The sequence below is a fragment of the Parasteatoda tepidariorum genome, chromosome 2 (genome assembly GCF_043381705.1).
Source record: "Parasteatoda tepidariorum isolate YZ-2023 chromosome 2, CAS_Ptep_4.0, whole genome shotgun sequence".
Classification (NCBI taxonomy): Eukaryota; Metazoa; Arthropoda; class Arachnida; order Araneae; family Theridiidae; genus Parasteatoda; species Parasteatoda tepidariorum.
This window is the reverse complement of record NC_092205.1, coordinates 56975981-56998441: the sequence shown is the minus strand read 5'-3', so window position 1 is coordinate 56998441 and position 22461 is coordinate 56975981. Positions and strand designations below refer to the sequence as shown.

Sequence of the window (22461 nt, the reverse complement as noted above, 5' to 3'; positions counted from 1 at the left end):
TTGGCGTGTCTTAAAGCTTTCCAGTGGAAAAAAAAGAACAATCAAAAATAGATAGAAGTTACAAAAAGCACATCGATGAATGTTGGCTTTTAAGGATAAAAGAGGGACCAACACTGCTGTACAGAACATATAGAACATGCAGCAATATTCTACACTCTCACGACATCAAACAGCCGACAAAAGCGAAAATTAGTCGAGCTAACATGCTTCTGAAGATTAACTATGAAATAAGCTGTAAAATACGCTATTTGATTGAAAATTAAGTAAACTAGTAAGTTCTAGCATATGAAGCTTTCTCTAGCGTTCCTACGCTATACTAAAACATTCTACTAAAACGTAAAGCTTTGGCAAAATAGTTATTTTTATAATGATAAAGTACTATTTTTAAGATAGAAATTATGCGTCATTTTATTTATTTGGCTATTTTGAAAGAAAACGCATACTTTTGTAGTTAAAAGCAAATGATTTTAATTATTAAAATTAACACATTGTTTTTAAACAATATAAAATTAGATTTATGTTTGAAAACTACAGAATTTCTGATACTCACACATTTTCTGAATATTCTAAGAATTAATGCTTATAGTTAAAATCAATTCAAATAAGAACTCTTACTGATTGAAGTTAATGTAAATAATTTTGATATTCCTAACATGAATTATAGGTATGAAAAATTAAGTTATGATTAAGTATTTTAAGATTCAAGTACTTATAAAAATCATGAAATATTTTCATAGAACTTTATAAATTTATAATAAAACGATATTTGGTATGACTTTTGGATAAGAATTAGTAGTAATATATAACAATATATACATGTGTAAAACATCAAAATTTATCGTACTGTTTGCAAAATGTGTATTTTGGCACTTAGACTTTTAACAATGGAATTAAGTTATGAATATAACGTATACACTGAAAGCTACAACATCAATTAGATACATTTATCTTTGTGTGGGATACATATATATATCATGCTAATCGCCAAATAAGCAACACTAATACTAACAACTAACATGCATGACACAATAATAGCGGGAAATGTTACCTCTTTCTTTTTCTGGTGAACTTGCTATACAAAATTGGTTCTCATTCATATTAGAAAATGTTTTTGTGTATATAAGGGAAATTTTTATTTGAAGTTTGAATATTTTACAACGACGTACGAAGCAACACTGCTGCATTTGAAAATAAAACATTATAACACGGAAGAATAAATAACAATTTAGGCTTATTATATATTTACATATCTACGTAAAGATACTAAATTGCAAGTTGCGAAATTTTTATTGTATGTTTTTTTAATGAAATATGTAGCAATGTTTAATGAAATATAAAAGCAATTACATTCATTGTACTTTCTAAAAGTGTTAGTTATTCATTATTTCTGTTTTGGATTTTTAAAAAAATATTTCTATGCAATATTTATTTAATAAAAAGGAAATTATTTAGAAGAACTAAATTGAAATTTTTAAGAGACAAAAAAATAACTATCATTATAGAATATCATCTACTGTATACAAGCATGTATTAATATATCATTACAAAATCATTAAGAAGAGCTTTAAAAATATAAATGGTAAAGCTTGCGGAAGAAAAGATCATTTCTGTATGTACTTAACTGATTATAAATGCAAAATTTTTTTTTAACTTGATTTGGATACCACTTTATTCACGTTGAAAAAATTATTTGGTAAATTTTTTCATTCTATTTGTTGTTAGACACAAACCATTGCAGTTTTTTGTTCTATTGCAGAACTCAAAATTTAGAAGGTACAACAACAAAAGTTTAAAGAATTCATTTGGCAGATTTGAGTAATTTTAACTTCAAAAAAAATGTTCTTTGAAATGTATTAAATCAAGGCGAGGAACTGAATGAATTATTTCCAGTGCTAAATTCACTTATAAATTAACTAGTTTATTTCAAGTAATCTTTTTTAATATCATGTGAATGATTTTTTACACTTTATTTAAGTTTGTTTGGAAATATAATGCAATGCTGAAATATTTGTTTCCTTCATATTATTATGCAAGTTTCTACTCTCAGTAAATGTAATTTGGTTTTACGTAATTGTCTAATATTGATATTAACATTGTTATATAAATATGAAAATAACGCCTTCAATGAAAAACATATTTTCTATCACAACCTCATAAAAATTTACATTCGTGAAATCATAAATACTTTTATTGGTTTATTTATTTATAAGTTTCAAAAATAGCTAAAATCTAATTATAATATTATGAAACAATTTCTACATAAAATAAATTTATTAAAAACGGTATGTTTTTACAGTTATTAACAGTATAATATAAGCTGGTTTATGAGGTGGACAGATTTTATTGTAACACTACTGAAGGATATCAGAATTGTTATATTTTACAAGAGAAAAATGCATACATTTTAAATATTTCATTTTCTTAAAATCTAATTAGCTTTAAATAATAACGTTAAGGAAATGAGATCGTAAATACAATGTTATCAGATTATGACGAAACAAAATATGTTTTTCATTGTAGCAAAGATTTACATACATGCACGCAAATCATGAATAAAATTTTCATTTGCGTTTGGTATTTCTTATAAACATTTAAAAATTCATATTAGTCGATTTGTTATAAATTCTAACTTTAATTTAACCGTAAAAATAATCTAATGTTGCGAATACATTTAAATGAGTCACTAAAATGAAAGTAATGAGTCGGAAAAACTAGAAACGCTGAATTTCAAATTTATTTAGAATGAATACAAATTTATTTAGAATGAACATAACACTTGTCTCCTTCTTCAAAAATCACAATCTACTATGTATGTTTATTTATAATTTAAGAACTTTAGAAAATAATTTAAATAATAAAAAAAAATATTGCAATTAATAAAAAAATTTTATGTCATTGTCAATATGCAATTATACAATAAGAAAAAGCATGGTCAAAACTACCAGAATACAGTGATATTTACAGTGTTTTTGGCTCTACGGTACCAAAAAGCTCGGTAATTTTTACCGAACCACTTTAATAATCATTTTGATAAAATTAATTACAAAATATAATATTATAATGTATGATAAAACTTTACAAAAGTTGTAAAATTTTTAATTTTATCATTATATCTTAGAGCATTGAATAAAAATCATTTATTTGATCATTTGTTTATTTTTTCATTTGAAATCAGTCACCAGATAGAAAGAGTGGGTCAGTTAGGGAAGGAATAGGAATCATCAGGTGAAAAAAGGTGTGCAGGTGCTTAGGAAAGAGTAAGGTATTGATATTTCTACTCACCCTTTTGTGGAGTGTCCAGTGCTGGGGGAAAAACAAAAGGATAAGGTTCAAAATGAAAGGACATTTTTTTTCTTTTTTTTTGTTACAACTACAATAACTGGGATTAATAGCGTTTCTAAAGCAAATAATTTTTGTAAAATTTTAAAAGGAAATGTCTATGATGTTTTGTGTAAATATCTACGACGTGTTGCGCACATAAAAATTCCATATTTTGAAATTTTCTAAACACCTATTATTTGAAGAAAAGTATTCATGAGAAAAAAAAAACGTGCCTAGTAAAGGAAATAAATTGCTTTTAAAGTGAAGGAAATATATTTTGAAAATTGTTTTAACTTACATAAAAAATTAAAAAGTGATTTATAGACTTTGAGTGCATAAAAATGTTTTTATTTTCATGCGATATTGCATTAAAAAATGAAAAAGGGAAAAATCAATTATCTCTTAAATTTTCTTTTGTGGTTTTAACAAACTCTCCTGACTGTATTTTCTATAACCATACCATAAAAGATATCGTAACTATTTTTATTGCTATTATTATAGATAGTTTTTCGTAACACTTTTATCCTGGAACATTGTGATTGTTATTATTATTTCGAAACAGTGTATACAAACTTCTCATTATTTAACATTTATTATCAATAAGTTTTTGCTGTTTACATTTATTTAACACTATACATTTATGAGCAATATTTATTACCAAAGATTAGTAAATATCATTAAATAGTTTATTTGATTTTAGTTTAATGTATGTATGCTGTTATTTTTCGAAGAATCAATGTTCTGATCGAGTATAGTTTATAAACCGAGTTTTTTCTTCTGACTTTTTTATTTCAATCTGTTGATCACTCTCAATTAATCATGTAGTTCTATAATAAATTTAATTTACAGTTTAATTAAAAAAAACTGTTTTTAAACTTATTGCAATTTATATCTTTTGTATATTGTTAAATAGTATCAAAAATTTAACATAATTTATAGATATTTTATTCCATCCATAGTTTAAAAAATAGATCCATTAATTTAAGTATTAAACTATTATTTTAAAAAAGTTTTAATAAATAACAAATACGTATATTAGATATAAAGTAAAAGAAATGTAAATTATGTAGCATATTAATGTAACAAGTAGTCAATAATGATTTTATGTCTGGTTTGTGTACAGCTTAGATCAATAATCGATACAAATTTATCTTCCATTTTTATAATTAAATTCGATAAGATTTTGAAACTTTTTTCTAAAGACGAAATCAACAGGCAGTGTAATCTTTTTATACGGAAAATTTATCAACATTTTCAGATAAAATGATTATACACTAAACTTGTTAACTTGTAATCTTTTTTATCAAGTAATTTCATTTTTCCATGCCATTTATTCATTATTGCTCTTTTCAAACCTTTACCTATTCTTTTAACTAAATCAGTAATGAGTTAAGTCAAAGACAGAAATTATACCTCTAAAATTATCTAGAAAATTTTAAATACTTAACAGAGAAATATGAAAAATTGCAGAACTTAATTATTATTTTGTTATAAAAACCAATGCGTGAAAAAGTGGATTACAATAAAGTTACTATTCACTACACCATAAATGTCAGATAAAATGGGCTATAGAAGTAAAATAAAGTATAAACTTTTGCGAATTCGTTCTAAAGATCACAATATGTTCATTATTTGTTAAAAGAAATATTATCTTTTTCTTTTAGTCATTCCTAGTTTGATTTATATTTAGAATAAAGTTTCATTACACCATTAAACTTCATTTCATCGTTTAATTCAATTGAAATTTCAATTTTCTAAAAAAATTTCAATAAATAATTTCACATTAGGAAATAAAATCATCTTAATTTAGAAAAAAAATTAAAATTTTATTACCAATTCAACTTGTTTATTTGTTAATAGCTTCATTATGAAAAGTTTTTAACTGACGAGAACCATCAAAACTGTTAAACTCTAGAAAAATCTTGTTTTTGCTAAGTAAAATAGTTAAAGAAAAGTTTTGTAATTTAATTATGATTGTTTTACAAGTACTGTACATACTTTCACACAATTGTAAACTGGAAAAAAAGGAATGATTAAGTGAAGCGATATTTATTTTAAAAAAATTAAATTTCTACAATGTACTTTACAAATAGTGTACTTTCATAAAATTGTTCAGAACAAAACAAATCTAAGAACAATTAGACTAAACTGCAAGTGAGCTACAAACCTTATAATATAATTTATGAGCACTGGGCTTTACCTGAATTGTGAAGTATAAGAAGCTGAAAGAATTTAAACAGAACGGCAATTCTTACAATATACTTTAAAATATAGCGTCTAACGGATGAAAGATTGAAATAATGGCAATTATAAGAGGAGGACATGTCTTGGGAAATTCACTTCGTAATGCTGCTCAGAGTATTTTGTTATACACATATGGGGTGTTTAACCTTTAAACTAATAATGTGCCGTCCAAAGTTAATTTGTATTGAAAAATATCCTTGAAAAACTTTGAAATTTAAGTACAATTTATATATAAGCAACGTTTCAAGCTGACTAATGGTGCAACAGCTTACAGGGTAACGTAATTTACTTGTCGTTTGGGGAAACTATATTTGTTACGGATATTTTATTTAAAAAAAAGCTCTAATAAATTTACTTTTTACAAACATTATTTTTTGTAAATTAATAATTTAATAATTTCTTTTCATATTACTAATTTTTTATTCCTACTTCTGGATACGTAAATTACAATTATAATTTTATTTTCAAGTGTAATAATAATGTTTTAAGTAAATAATAAGTTTGTGAATTTCTCCATTTACAAACATAATTAAAAGTGCTAAAGTATCCCACTAATTCTTTCTATTCTTTTATTTTAATTATTCCTTTTCATTATTGTAAGCACTATTTACATTTGTTTTTAAAATCGCAATTCAAAAATGTATACTGGAATTATTACTGAAATTTAAATGCAAGGCATTATTTAATAATTAAAAAGAATAAGAAATAATACGAAATTGTGAGTGTTAATTTTGTAACATTTGGTAGAATTAAATGAGTAAAATTGTAACGTTTAATTTAAAAATTAAATTGGTAAAATAAAGTGAGAATCAGCGATAATCTAAATCTGAGTGTCTGCGAGGCAATCAAGTACCTATAATACTGCTAAATTTTTTGCGTTTTTGGACATTGTAGAAAGTATTTATGTAAACTTTTCTTAAATTTTCAAAGGATTTTTCTTGAAATTGACAGGTTGATAAGCCGTTTTATTTTAAGGAGAGAGCGTACATATGATATACCTACTAGTACATCAAATCTCAATTTGAAGTGAATTTCTCAAGTCTTGTTAGACAAACAAAAATTTTTCGTTGAAATTCAGTACTATTAGGTATCTTAAATGAGAAATTAGTAAGAATCATAAAAATATTGATAGTACTTTTATACATTAATTAGAAAGTTTTCTTTCGTATGCATACAATTTTTTTATGTATACAATGATTTCTTAGACACAATAGCAAAATAATGAACTACACGCAATATTTATTAAAAAAGCAGCTGAAATCTCTTAAAAAATTCTTAAAAGAGTTACAAGTTGTAAACAGATTTCAAAACTATAGATAGGAAGCCCCAATAATTTGTTATAACATTTAATCTCTTAAACCTATATATAAAAATCTTGATATAATATAAATCTTAAGCTTTATAATTTCCTAGATTTGTATATTTCTCAAACTTTAAGATGCTTACTTAAAAAAATTTTATAAAAGTATTGAAGAGACTATTGATTTCCTTTGTTTATTGTTATAAAAATAATAGTTTTTATAATTTAATTTTTTTTGCTAGTAAATATTAAAAATAAGTACAGTCAGATTTTAAACATTTGTTACAAATGTTATTTGAAGATATTATTCATTGTTATAAAAAATAATATTTTTTATAATTTAATTTTTTTATAATAAATACAAAAAATAAGAGCAATGAGGAATTAAACATTTATTGTAAACATTCTTTGAAGATTTTAAAGCAGTTCATGAATTGTTGCCAAATGTATAAGCATAGAACAAAATTTAAAGTTATATTTTCAATAAAAAATGCAGCTTTTAATTTTCATGCAATTTAAAATAAATGATACTTTAAAAAATAATCTTGATGCAGTTGTTTAAAAAAACAATTAGAAATGAGAACAAAATATGTTTTTGAAAAACAAATTTTGAACACTCTTTACTGAATAAATCCTTAGAAAGTTTTTTGTTGAGAAGCTAAGGATTACATTCTTATGAAGAAAATCCATCATATGCAAAATTGTCTATTGCTATTTACCTCATTTTTTTAAAAAAAAATTGTGTATTAGAAAGTTCGTTTAAATTATCAAATACAGAGAAAAAATAAATGTAATAATATTTTTAAAAAAAGCATGTAACTGTAATTTGCATAAATAATCGAGAATGTAATCAATTGATTTAACAAAACAATAAGTCCGAAAACCACTGTATAGGAAATATTATTTTTTTCCCAAGAATATTTCAAGAAGAAATAAGATTTTGAGACTTCACACCAATTATTAAATTAAACTCTTAACTTTTAAGCATGTGGTAATTTGAGAATTCCTAAATTTTCCAAAGTAAAGGAAAACTACACTGTTTAAGTTTTTAGAGCTTTATTTTGAGAACAAAGGACCATATTACCATTATTAAGTTTGATTACCAGATATTATAATCCAAAATAAATGGAGACATTAGTAAACTGAGCAATTTAATAGACTTTCAGCAAATTTGCCATATATTGGTTCAAGGAACCAGTTTTATGGTTTGAATTCTAACGTTTTTTTCTCTCCCTTTTTTGAGAGTGTAGAGTTTCAAGAGCAAAGAGTGAGATTATTAAAAACATTATGGTAAGTATAGATTTGAAAGGAGATATTTTTTTACCACATATAACAGCTTCTTTGCGCAAAGTAAATAAAACGGGACACATCAATATCTTTTGAACATATGATCACATTTTCACGTAATACGGTGTAGAGGCATAAACACCCGATGGATTAAGATTTTTTTATGCTATAAACATTAAGAATAGCTGCAGCAGTTTGAAGAAAAAGGCCCCCAGTTTAGAAATCTTAATTAAATTTCATTTATTTGAGCATTTCACCATATTTCTCGAACTAATCAAAGAATTCTAGCATACAGTAATAAAACTCGCTTTTCAAAGACTTTAAAAATTATTTTTAAAAGTTTATTATTTATAAAAGTTTATTACTTATAAGCAATTTGGTCAATTTCGTGCGACTTTTGTATTTTTTCAATCAATTTAGATGATAAAAGACGTGAAAATTTGTATATTCTACAATTTAAGAAGTTTTTTTAAACTAGTAACAAATTAAAAATAAATTAAATAATAAAAAAATTAAACTAAATTATTAAATTTAATAATTATACATTAAAAAAGTATGTTTTATGCAAAATATTTTTTAGGAAAATTAATTCTATAATTTTGTATAAAATAGTTTTTCATTCTCTTAAATAGTTTCAAATGCATATGTTAAAAGTAAACGTAACTTTAAGAAGATCAAACTTCCGACTGATTACCTAACTTTTATATCTTATAGTTCAAAAAAAAGTTTTCGACCATTATTAAATTAAATTTTAAAAAATTTAAAACCTATGGTTTGCTTGAAATATTTTTAAGATAAGTAAGTTTTTTAATTTTCTATAAAAAGTTTGATTCTCTTAAACAGTTCTAAATGTGTGATGAAATTAAATAAAAGTAAACTTAACTTTAAGAAATTCAAACTTCCAACTGCTTGCCTACCTAAATTATTGGACAATAATTCACCGATTGTGTCAACTCCCTCCTATTTTACCAATTAAGATTTCAGATATTTATTAAAAAAATCATATTTATTTAGAGAAAAATTATTTTTGCGTTTAATTTCGTAACTTAAAGGACGTAAGTCTTTAATTACAATAACTATTAATAACTACAAAAGCTACTTAGCATATTTAAGGTTATACCCTAAAACTGTTAAAACTGCATCTTAGTATGTGAAAATGCAATCACTAAATCAAAAGATTTTAAAGTGTTCATTTATTTCATTTTGCTCTCTCTGTACAATAAAAAATTTTGCATTTTCATGGCTATTTACAACAATATTTTTGCATTTGAAAGAAAAAGGCAAAAAATATATCTATAACTACGATTACGAACGCTTGTTTAAAAAATAGTAATGCTAGTAATAGTAACAGTAAGTGAAGAAAGTTATAATCTGAAAATTGCGGAAATTTAAGGGAATAATTTTTATCTTGTACTCGTATCATAGCTGAAGTACTCTTGTTAAAATTTAGAAGTTGGTAAAACAAAAATCATCTGAGATACTACAGAAAAAATTAACTAAGCCCTAGTAAAATGTGTTTAAAATGCCATTATATTCCTAAATAGATTAATTGTGCGATCAACTCTTCCCAATGACTTATGATTAGAAGTGAATAATTGCTTGCTATAAACATCATACATACTTATACTTCATTGATGTTACTAATTCAACTAAAGTAAAAAAAAAAAATAAACTGTAATTGTTTCTGATCTGTTTTAAAATTGGTCATTTTAAAGGGTCTAAAAAGAAAAAAAAAGTATTTGTTATCAGATCCTTGGAGTGACCAAGATAGATAAATGCATACAAAATATGCGAATTTATGAAATACTATAAATGAAACAAGGTATCAAAAACCATTAGTTCCTAGGACAAAGAAAAACTAGTACTTATATTAATGGAATGTTAGTAAATTTAGTTTTTAATTATAATAATTCAATCAAAAATTAATATGTTTAAAAGCACATACACTTTAAATAGAATGTTCATATTCTTAATATTTAGTAATACTATGAATTAACGATTTCCAAAATAAGTAAATACATAAAAATTCACAAAAATGTAGAATATCATCTTTTATTATTCTATTTAAGAGGTACTTTTCTCCTTCTATAAAATTATTCAAATTTTTCTCTTATTTTACTTTAGAAAGAAAAATTGACGATAAATTTGGAAAACTTTCTTTCTTTTTCACACTCTTTTTCATACATTAAAAATATTAAAAATTATTAATTTTTAAAAAAAATATACAAGAGTACTGATTAATGTAGTTGATAAAGCATTGATATAACAAAACTATAATTTTAATTTTCAGAATCTAATTTAATTAAAAAGAACTCTGGAACGTACTATGCATTTCACTTTCAGAATCATTATAATCTAATTGAATGAAAAACATACAATTTTATTAACATACCTATTAAATGACTCAGATAAAAAATTTCATTTCTTACACAGTTAATAGTTATACACTAGAAGCAAATAAATCTGCCACTTATATTTGTGTGGTCTCAATATTTGCGTGGTAATATATTGGAACTTATAAGGTTAAAAAATTTTCTTTTTATGAAACAAAGTTAAAAGCAATGAGCATTATACTAAGCACATTAAAGTGTGCTTGATAATTGAATTTTATGCAAAAAAAGCAGATGATTTTGAAATGTGAGAAAGCAACATACCGAGAGGCATCGATGAAGTAGATGATTAATGACGCTATACTAAGTAGGAACACCAGCACCACCTGAAAATATTTTAAACACTTTTATAAACCATATTAAAAGTATTAATAGAAGAATATTTATTTTAAAGTTCTTTTAAAGTTAACATTAAGTATTTTGTACTATTCATTACATTAGAATTTTTAGATATTCTCTGTTAAAATAACTAAATAAATAAAAACCACTTCTTCATAAAAAGTGTCAGTAGTTTTAAATCAGTTTTAAAATATTCAGTTTTTAAAAAGAATATTGGAAGTACTTTTAAGTGGATGAAAGAAAAGTTCTACTTTACAATAATGCTGAATATAATTTATAATTATTTATTCCTTTTTTCAGTTCATCTGAATTGAATTTCATTGTTTTAGATCTCCATCAACGAAAACAAATGAAAAACAGAATTATTTACTTTAGACAAAACTTTATAAGAGAAAAAACTATAACTAGTTTAAAATTTTATATCATCAGAAAATTAGAATTGTGAACTAAATTTTAAAAAAGCATTGCACCGTCAATATTGAAATCGATAAAAATTAAATTAGAGCTTACAAAAATTGCGTGAATTTTCATTTCTTTTTTCTTTCTAATTTCAGATTCATAAATTGCAATTCCATAAAAAATTTGGATTTTTGTTTTTTTGCAAATACCTATGAATCTATGACAAATTGATACTTGATACATTTTCATTTGCACAATTTGGGTTTAATTAAACTTTTAAGACTACTAGAGTTAGAATAAAAACAAGAGTGTTATAAACAAAATGGCCACAGCTTTAATTATTTGAGAAATTCTTCCCAACTTATGATATACCATTATTGCTATTTATTCACTTACTTATTTAGTCTATTTTCTAATATGCACTATAATTTGCTCTTTATTTTTAATTGCTTCGATCAAAAATTTATTTTTATACATATCATAACAAATAAAATGTATTAATAGACATATTTATGTATTAAGGTAAAACATTTAGATTTCATTATTTATTTATCCCAATTTTTTATAACAAATACAACAATTCTTGAAATTTGCTAAATTATACTTACCAAATTCTTTATAAGAAGAAAAGAAGCTTTTTAAATGCATTAATTTTAATAATGTTTTGAATACTAAGGAATCAAACGACAAATATAGAACACACTATTTGCGTGAAAATCAACTAAACTATCAGTTTTATAATCGTTTGCTCATATTTTTTCAGTTTATACGATTTATTTTTTATTTATGAAAGTCAAAAAATAAAATTCTAAAAAATATGAAGTTTTTTAAACATAATTCAAAAGATTATTTTATTAATTCAACTAAACAAAACTATTGAACGACTTTGAAAAAAAAATTTTTTTGCTTAAAGATAGATGCAAATATGCATCAGAAGTCAGACTTTGTATCGCTTTCACTTTTTCTTTTTATAGCAAGCGATTTATTTTTTATTATAAGCATAAAAATATCAAAAACAAACAATGAGATTCATTGATAAAATATATTGATATTTTTAGGATAAATGTTATTTTCAAAGGCGATGAATCTTTTCTTTATAAATGAGATCCATGATTTTATATTATTGATAAATAAAACATTTTCCTGAAAAATCAAATTGTCTTCTACGTGAATTGATATTTCTAACTACTGAAAATTTTATTAAGTGTTAAATGTAATTTTTGTTTCGATATATTCAATTTTTCATAACTTTTGCCAAATATTTCTTTTCCTTTGTATAAAGTGAGACTTTTAACGCTTCCTAAATCGAATGATATCAAATAAAATAATCGGCATATAATATCGAATAAAGGGAATAAAATATTCATAGAGTTATTGTTTTGTTTGCGAGTTCTTGTTATCGTTAAAAATGGGAATCAAGTATTGAAAAAATGAGAGTCTAAGAATTTGGTAAAAGTTTTTGTTAATAGCGATTTTGTTAATTAATTGTGAGAAAAAAAATTTCAACAAATTTTAATCAGACACTCAATTATTTGGATTTGATTTATGACTATCAACCATTAAACAATTTTTACCAGCGACGTCATTGTTATTACTATTTTGGTAAAGTATAGAAAAAAGTTCATTAATTTGTATATATCCTTGGTAGGGGGGATATTTTTATCTTGTTTTTATCTAGTTGAATATATATTCAACATTTAATGAAACACAAGAGATATAAGCTATATTAATTGCATATTATAGCATCTTTACTCCAAAGTATTACAATTAGGTTTTTTTTAAAAATGAGCACTGAAACTTAAAATGAAAAAAGTTAATTATTAAAAATTTATTTTAAAGTCACCTTTTTAAAAATGTGTTTATTAAAAGCATTTTTATTAATAAATGCGTTATTAACTGTGTTAATTTAGGTTCTACACTTTATTTATTTACTTGTTTAGGCTTTTTGAAAATAAAACTTCACTTTGAAGATCAAAATTAAATTTCATATGGTGTCCGATAGTTAGGTGTCTTCCTAAAATTTTTGATAAAATAATAAGTTTTTTGTCCAACTCAAATTGCATATTCTTCGAAATTTCTCTTATAATATTTTCAAATGCGAAACAAACTTTTAATTCAATATAATAATTGAAAGTTTCAGTGAAATAATTTAATCTTGAATTTTATCACTTTGTTTAATTAGTTAAAACAGCCACTTTTCCTTTTCTTCAACATGACTTAAAAACGAAAAAATAACTATATTAACAAAATGGTTGATACCTACTTCCAAAAATAAAATTTTAGAAAAGAATAATAAGAGCATAAAAGCAATTTTTTGTCGAAAAATAATCCCTGCGAAATATTATTTTCTCAAAATTAAAATTAGAAAGGTCATGAATTAACAGACTAATGTAAGTAATAATAATATCGTTCATTTTAAAATATCTAAAGATTATCTCCGTTTATTAAAAAAGTGTATCAAAATAACGAGTGAAAATAGGAATTTAAGAACATGCCTTCTATTTATTTATTTTGTTACAAATTTTATTAATGCTTATAAAAGCAGAAATTTTAATATTAATAACTATTATTATGTGGTTTTATAAAATCCACTTGGGAAAAATGCAGGCGATTTATTATACAACAAGAAGAAAATGCAAATTCCCTTATCGATTTCAAGTATCTTACATTTCATGAAAGTAAAACATATTACAATCAAACCTGTCAATGCATTGATTTTTGGTTGTCATAGTAACAGATTCATCAAACATAAGCAAGAACATGTTCATTTAGAAACAATTTACTGAACAGACAATATCATTAAACGTGTAATATTAATCGTTAAAAAACAGTTTAAAGTTTAAATACTTATTTTATTACATTTTAAAGATAATTCTATTCTTACAAAAATTTTAATAATTGTAATTTTAATGATTTGGGGATTAAATCTAGAATAACTTAATTATAATTTCAAAAAAATAATTAAAAATTCATTAGTACTTATTACTAAGTTACAAACTTAATAATAAAATAAATAATCCAAATTTTCTCTTAATAATATAATTATTGTTTCACGAATTAAAATTCTTGACCTTCAAAGTATGCAAAAGAGGCTGGGGGATCTTTGCAATCAGAAAAATATGCTCAAAATAAATTTTTTTGATGATAATTGTACATGATAATTATACATGACATTTAAACTTCGTGCCTCCTTAGATATTAACAAAATTAATTGCAAAAATCTATTATTCCTTTCACAGAATTAAAAGCTTTTTTTTACTCAAACATGATTTTGCTTACTAGCAATAGATTTTATTACAACTATTTATTGTTAGATTACTTAATTTAAAGATAATTAAAACATTTAAATAAATAAGATTTTTTTATTATAAATCGATTGAATAGTAATCGAGAAAAAATTTATAATTGTATATTTGTAAAAAAACTATAAATTGAAAGCTGATAGAATAAATTCATGAAAATAAAAATCTGAAAAACTTGTACAATAAATTATAGATAATTAAACAATTTTTTTTTTGCCTCTCAAAATCAAAAAAGAAATCAGAGAAAAAATCTGATCGATCTTCGAACCATGAGTGAAGATTTGTATATAATGTATTTTATAAAACTTTTCACTGTTATTGTTTTAACAACTCTAAAATTTCAAACTTAAGAAAATTAATTCAAACGAACAGACTAACACTGCAATGACATTCTACTGCACTGCTAATATCAATATGAATAATAAACTTAAAAGTGTTATATTTCTCCAAAACTACTAAAAAGAAAAAAAATAGCGTGCCTCCGTTGGAAGGAAGCAAATTATCTGGCAGCATTGATCATTGATCAGAAAGGATATATATATAATTGGATTTTGGTACTTATGTTGGGTTTTGGATAGATACGTATTTTTGCAAAACAACTTGATTGTACATCATCAGTGCATGATTCAGCTAAATCAAAACTTGTGCGAGATTCAAAACTTACAGGAAAATTATGAAAACAAATATTGGTGAGTTGAGTTCAGTAACATAGAGTCAATGGAGTAGATTCAAAATTTAAACGGTTGAAATCGTTGCCATACTTAAAAAAAAAACTGCGAGATTCAAAAAATTGTAATTGTGAAAGAAGAGAGTGACAATATTTTTTTCTTCACAGATGATTTAGCTCCAAATAAAATATTTTAATAACAAATTTTTCATTATAATTGAAATATTATTTTGAAATATCTCCCATTCCAACTCCTACATTGAGTTGAAAATTCCTATAAAATATGCCTTGAGAAACTAAGAATGTGATTGATACAATTTAGAAAAATCTGCAGAACTTAATAATATTTCTTATATGTAGCTTACACTGTAAAAAACTCTTACAGTAAAAAGTACTTGCACCCTGGTTGCATCATCCGTAAAATCAATTACACCTTAAACTTCATTTTTAGAGTAAAATTTTATACCGTATATTTTATAGTAATAATTATTTAAATGCAATAGTTCAGTGACTTTACAATAAATGTTACAGTAAAAATTATGGTATATCAGGTTTTTTTAAAAAAAAATTTTCGGTAATAAGCATCGGCACCCTGGCTGTCGGTGCATTTTAACTATAATTTGTTTCGAAATTTTTTACAGTGCATATCGATCATGAAACGAAATGTTAAAATCATTCCTTTATAATAAATTTTGAAAGTGAATTGTAAATAATTACTCAGCAAAGCAGTTGAAAAATAAAAGATAGAAAAGTTGACAAATTTGATGCAGCCAGATAACTATGTTTTCATACTTTTTTATAACTAACTAATTTCAATATTTTGAAGAAAATATTACAGAGAAATAAAGGGTCACGTAAAAATATCTTTTTTTGCTTTATAAATTATGCTTCAAGGTGAGAATATAATTTTTTGAATAAGCGTGTGCATAAAGGATGCATTTAAATTGCTTTCTAATTTGCATTTTTAAACTTGATTATAAAATTTAAAATATGCTTCAAAATAAGACAAAACTTTATTGAACAAACGATTTTACAAGTAATTTATTATTTTTAATCATTCTCTTATTTTTAATTTGACTTTTTTGTTTTCCGAAGTCATATTTTTAGTCATTCCGAAGTCATTAATTAATAAGTCATATTTTTTTGAGAAACACATTTCTCCTCAGCAATTATTCGCTATTTTTTGCAAAAGTTGAAAGCCAGTTTTAATATATTTATATTGAGACTATGAGTTTATTCTAAACTTTAACCATAGACTACAGAATTAAATCTCCTCTCACGATATAATTCACTGCCAACTATTCACCTGTCACAGGTAATTTTTATCTATGTTTTATAACTTTATATCACGTATTTTGTGCTTTTCTTTCAGTTTATAATAAAAGTAACTATCAAGTTTCAAAGAATATTTTCAATATCATTTGCTGTATAAAATTCTATCTTATTCTTGACATAGAAAAGAAAAACACTCAAAACTATAAAAGCAGTAAACGTGAGATTTTAGCCCACATACAGTACAATAAAATCTCTGAAGATTTCAAAAACGAAAGAACGTTTCCTTTTTCGGTTACAAAAAAAAAAAAAACTTTAAGAACTTATTCTTTGTAATTTTTCTTCCAGGAGCGTGACTAGGATCTCTTATCTTCGCTTATCGCACTTTGAGGTAACATTAAAAACTTCTGTTAGGACAAAGTTTTTCACCTTCTCCCTTTAAGTGAGGAAAAAAAAATCTCTTTAAAATCCTTAGGATGAATCCTACATTCATTTAATGGAGCTTTACACCTATATCAAGTGATCTCGATCTTTTGTTCCGTTACTTTTGAGTTAAGAAATTGAATCTTACATTTTTTATTAAAAAAATTTTTTAAGTAATTCATTTGATGAGAAAATGTATATCTAGATAGATACGAATTTAAATATTATATAGTTTTTTCCATATGAATTTCACCTTCAGTTACACTGATCTTGATTTTTGTAAATAATGTTTCTTTCACTGATTTGCAGTTAAATCTTTTATCGTCGAATATCGCACTTTGAATTCAGATTAAAAAATTCTGTTACGACAAAGTTTTTCACCTTTTCTCGTTAAGTGAGAAAAAATCTCTTTAAAATCCTTAGGATGAATTCTACATTTATTTAATCGAGCTTTACATCTCTATCAAGTGATCTCGATCTTTTGTTTCGTTACTGTTGAGTTGAGAAATTGAATCTTATATTTAAAAAAAAATTATTAAAGTAATTTATTTGATGATAAAATATTTCTTTAGATAGAGTGAATTTCTTAAGGTGCATTTTTACATTCAAAACACTGTTTTATGTAGAAACATTATATGATTTGCTTTTCATTTGTAAGTTGCACCATTTTTCAATGTAAGCAGTTTGAAAGTGAGAAGCTGGCAAACGTATTCTTTTCACTTTCTTTCCTCAAGGCTGAAAAAAAAATATTTTTAAAATTCTTAGAATGATATAATTTTTTCATTTTTTTTTTAGTTAAGAGATTAAATTTTACGTCTATAAAAGGGAATATTTCTTAAAAGAATTTCTCTTGGCATAGAATAATATACCTAGAGAAGTAGTTTCAATCCAGAGAAGAATTTCGCTAGAATAGAAATATTTCTCCAGATATATTGAATTAGAATATTGTTTTTTTTTCATTAACAAATCTACGTTTGTTTACAAATTTATAGTTTTATACATATATTGTGTGTTTTTGGATTTTTGTTTCCTTTCGCTCAGATTAAAAAATTGATTTTTCCTTTTTCTTCAAAAAATTATAAATAAACAAAAACAATTTTAGTCTTATGATAAAAGATTCTTCTAGATATAGGGAATTCAAATAAGATTATTTTTTCTACGCTTCATTGGAATTTCTACTTTTATTACATATTGTTTTAGAATTTTATCATGTAACAGTGATTATTGCTATTTTTTACTTAAATTTAAAAAAATTAATTTTCCTTTCCAAATATTAAATTTCATGTTTATTAATTTGATAATAAAATATTTCTTTATATACATGTACTTTCCAGAATACTATTTTTTTATAGAACGTTATTTATTTATTTTTACTACATTTTTCTGTGGAAACTTTATTTATTATATTGCAAAGTATTCATATTAATTTGCAACAACAAATGCAACCATATTTATAAAAAAAATATGTGAATACAATCAAAATCTCCTTCTAATGTTGAAATTTTGTATATAGATTGCTTTTACTAATTTTTTTTCTTTGTTTTTTTTGTTTTTGGAATTAACAAAACAAACTGACACTTTAAGTATTTCTCTTTCTAGTGATTGATAGCAAGTAGCTTAAAACAATACATAAGTATTCTCTTTCTAAGAATATTACAATCATCATTTCGTCATTACATTATGCATTTTCAAAATTTAATTTTGCTAAATTTGGTAATTTTTTTTATTTTAGAAGCATATCGAAATGCAAAAAGGAAAAGAAATTTTAAATTATACATTTTTTAAAACTGAAAAAGTCCGAGTTTAACTTTATATGTTTTTGAGTGATAACCCATGATTGCAAACAATTGTTTTTTAATTCTATATCAATGTTTACGTAGTTTCAGATTTTTGATCTAACTTAATTTCAAAATAAAGTTTAGATTCTAATATTTCTCCCACAGTTTAAAGTTTCTGTTCTTATTTTGACTGCTAATGCAGCATACTGAGAAAATAGTTCCGGTAAATTACCGTGCTGTTTGGTAATAACATTTCAGTTAAGAAAACATAATTCTGATAGTAAAACCAAAATAAATGGTATTTCTAAATAAGTCATTTGATATTTTTTCTATTCATATGGTAACGGCTATGTGGAAGTTCTGGTTTTCAAAATAGTATTTCTTAATACCAAATATTTAATGAAAAATACAAAACTTAAAACTAAATTTTACCGAATAAATGGTTTCTATGACATGCTCTAGGGTATCTTAACAAAACTGCAATATCTTATCATAAGTTATAAAACCATATTTTATTGTTCATTTTACCAAAATCATTACTTAAGCTCTTTGGTAAAAATTACCGAACCTTCTAAAATGTTCCCATGGAACCAGAAACTTAGTAAATTTTATCAAATTCTGGAAGTTTTGCCCATGCTTTTTTCTTGGTGCTTTTTTTGCGGCTTTCTCTCAAAACTGAAAATTTAAACACAAAAAGACCAATTGCACCAAACATTTTGTTCAATTAATCCTGAGTTTTAGTAACAGGATAATGCATATGTCTTATATTATTTTGATTAACTTAAGGATAAATATTGTAATGTTTCTTGGTGTTTTTCAGAAACCTTTTCAGTAACAAATACTTTCTTTAAAAAAAATTCTAAACAAAGTTTTATAAAAAAACTCCAGCTATATTCATCAAAAAGGAAAAAAAAATATTTTGCTAGAAAAAATATCATGGTTGGATGTATTGTCAGTTTTTCTTAATTTTCCCTCAAAAATAACGCTTTTTAATATAGCAGAGATTGAGCTGCCTGAAGTGACCATTTCATACTGAAACTAAAATTTTATGGAAAGAGTTCTCTTACGTTAGTAAAAAACTGCAATATTAAACTGCAACAACAAATGCAAAAAATAAACATTTAAAAATATTTCATCAGTCATGTAGCGTGCATCAGGATATTAAACGTATAATAGAATATTGGTAAACATTTTGTATTAACCTGATACTAATTGAAATGCGGGTGCATTTTAATTAAGAGATTATCAGACGAGGAAAAATTATTTGCTACTGACAACATAAGCGTGAGGATTAGTTTCATGACAAAATATAATAATTTTTACTCTAATTAATTAAGTTCATTTTAAAAAAATTCACCGCACTCTCAACTTCGATATTTCTATGTACATGCAATATTTTTTTCCTAGTTTTTTTATGTATTTGAATAAAACAAAATTATGTTTCTTTGCACGTTCAACAGAGTTGAGACATGAGGAAAATTAATTTAATATTCTTTTATCTATAAACATAAAAATTAAAATGAGGTAATGAATATTATGCCGCTATTTAATTAAACAAATAAACTGGTTGTCCTCGCGTTTGAAATTTAAAATATTTAATAAGAATTATGATCAAATATTCATCTAAAAATAACTAAGAGTATCCAAATCCCTGGCACCATCCCAGCAGGCAAATATCGAGCTGTGGATCTTTCTCTGATCCTTATTGGTGGGCGGTGATGCCCTCTCGTTGCTATGGAAACGAGCAACCATTAAAGCCTGTTGCTTTTTCCCAGAATGACGTCAACTGTGACGTCACACAACAATCTGATGTTGGGAAGAGATGAAGAAATTGGGAGAATTTTTCTCTTTTCCCCTATTTTTTATTATTAAAGTAGGAGCATTTTATTTTTTTACCTGTTCTAACTCATTTTTATGAGTCTGTTTATACGCTGCTAGAATTCTGCCTCCTTTAAAATAACTTCTCAGAGTCACAAAAAGAAGTCGTTAAAAGTGGGTGAAAATAATGAAATTCATAAGGGAATCAAGCAACTATTCAAAAGAAATAATTCATTTTAAGCTTCCCAGAAATATTAGTTTTGCATCATTGATTTTCGAAATTAGTTTTTTGTTATTCTTTTAAAAATATGTTAATTACATATAATGCTTTTATATAAAATGAAAATTATGCAATTTTTCTTATTCTAAAAAGTAAAAAAAAGTCAGTTTTGAAAAAAAATTAGAGTCACTTTTTTCAGTAAAATAATTTCAGATCTTATATGTGAAAAGTATTTTAAGCTAAATGCTTTCAGTCACTTTAAAACACAAATGATAGTTTAAATAATAATTTGCAGTGCATCAAATTCATTTATAGTAAAAAAGGTTGAACTGAAATTTTTACTTACCTACTTTATATTTAAACATTTTTTAATATCTTTTAAAGTTCTCAAAATAGAAAATACCTTTAAAGGTAATCATTCTACAACGACTTAAAAAAAAAACGCATTTAAGTTCTGTTTCTGCATGAAGTAAACAAATCCTTTAAATTACTCCATTTGAATGTACTACTGAGATAAAAGTGGTTTAAGTTTTTCTACACGTTTTATGGATATTTTTATGGTATTTTATATAATAGGGAACATTAATACATTTGCATAAGGATTTGCTTGAAAAACCAGAGCAGCTACAAAATAATAGAGCAGGAATGCCTGAGCAAGAGATACTGCAGCTAATTCTGCAATGACACAAAATAAACTTAAGTGCACTGCATTTTAGTTGAACTGCAATGTGCTAAATGTGACTAGAATTTAAAAACGCAATTCGCTGATTAAAATAAACCTTTTTATATATTTTTAAGAATGGAAGATACACAAAGCATAATGTGAAAGCTAATTTATTGTGCTTAAAATATAATTTCACAGCTTTTTATAACAATAATAATGCAACTAATGCATTATAATTTCGATTTTATAGAATGAAAAATTCTTTTTATATACATTTGATAAATATTTAAATTGTACTTTTAAAGATTTTACTAATCCACAATCGATCACTTCGAAGTTCACCTTCATATCGACATTAGGGGAAGCTCTAACTTGAATTCACATTCATGAATGACCTTTGACATTTCCACGAAAACATCATTTCGATTCATTATTTCTTTCAAATATAGATAACTCATTATTTTCTGGGAAATGATTTACACATAATTTGTAAGAACATAGTGCATTAATTTAAAAAAAATTAAATGAATTCGTCATCATGTGATAGATTATGATCCCATAAATTAATTTGTCTTTATGCATTTAGCGAATAATTTGTTCCTTAATCCTTTTAAAAACTAAACTAACCTAACTAAACTACCAAATGTTAAATAGTTAACTCGATCAAAAGTTAAATAGTTAACTGTTGATAAACTATGTAATGCCTTATGTATTCTTAATAGCTTTTTTTCTTACGAGCTTAGTTAAAAAAAAAATGTAAAAAATATTTAGTTTTAAAAAGTTCCGTAAAAGTAAAAAATCTCGCATAAATCAAATAAACATAAAACTAGTTTAATATGCTCTTTTTTCAACAACAATTTGCACAGTATAAACTTTGCTGTTATGGTTAGCATAGTTCACATTTTAAACCCGTACAGTTAAAAATAAAAATTGATTTTGTCATATATTTCTACTATAAAATTTTGCTTACAATTTGCCACTTTTATAGCGGCAGCAACTGCTAAACTATGTTACACCTGAAGTTTCTTTGATTGCAT

General features: G+C 24.3%; 1 protein-coding gene across 8 annotated transcripts in view; it reads right to left on the bottom strand.

Moving 5' to 3' along the window:
* Positions 1-22461, bottom strand: part of LOC107441522 (calcium-activated potassium channel slowpoke) — a 104455-nt gene that overhangs the window by 68314 nt on the left and 13680 nt on the right. For all 8 annotated transcript variants that reach the window (XM_071177616.1, XM_016054814.3, XM_071177617.1 and 5 more), the window contains exons 2-3: positions 10807-10868; positions 3283-3303 (exon numbers count right to left, since the gene is read on the bottom strand). In XM_071177616.1, coding sequence (XP_071033717.1) covers positions 3283-3303; positions 10807-10868 — 83 coding nt within the window. The remainder of the gene's footprint in view (positions 1-3282; positions 3304-10806; positions 10869-22461) is intronic.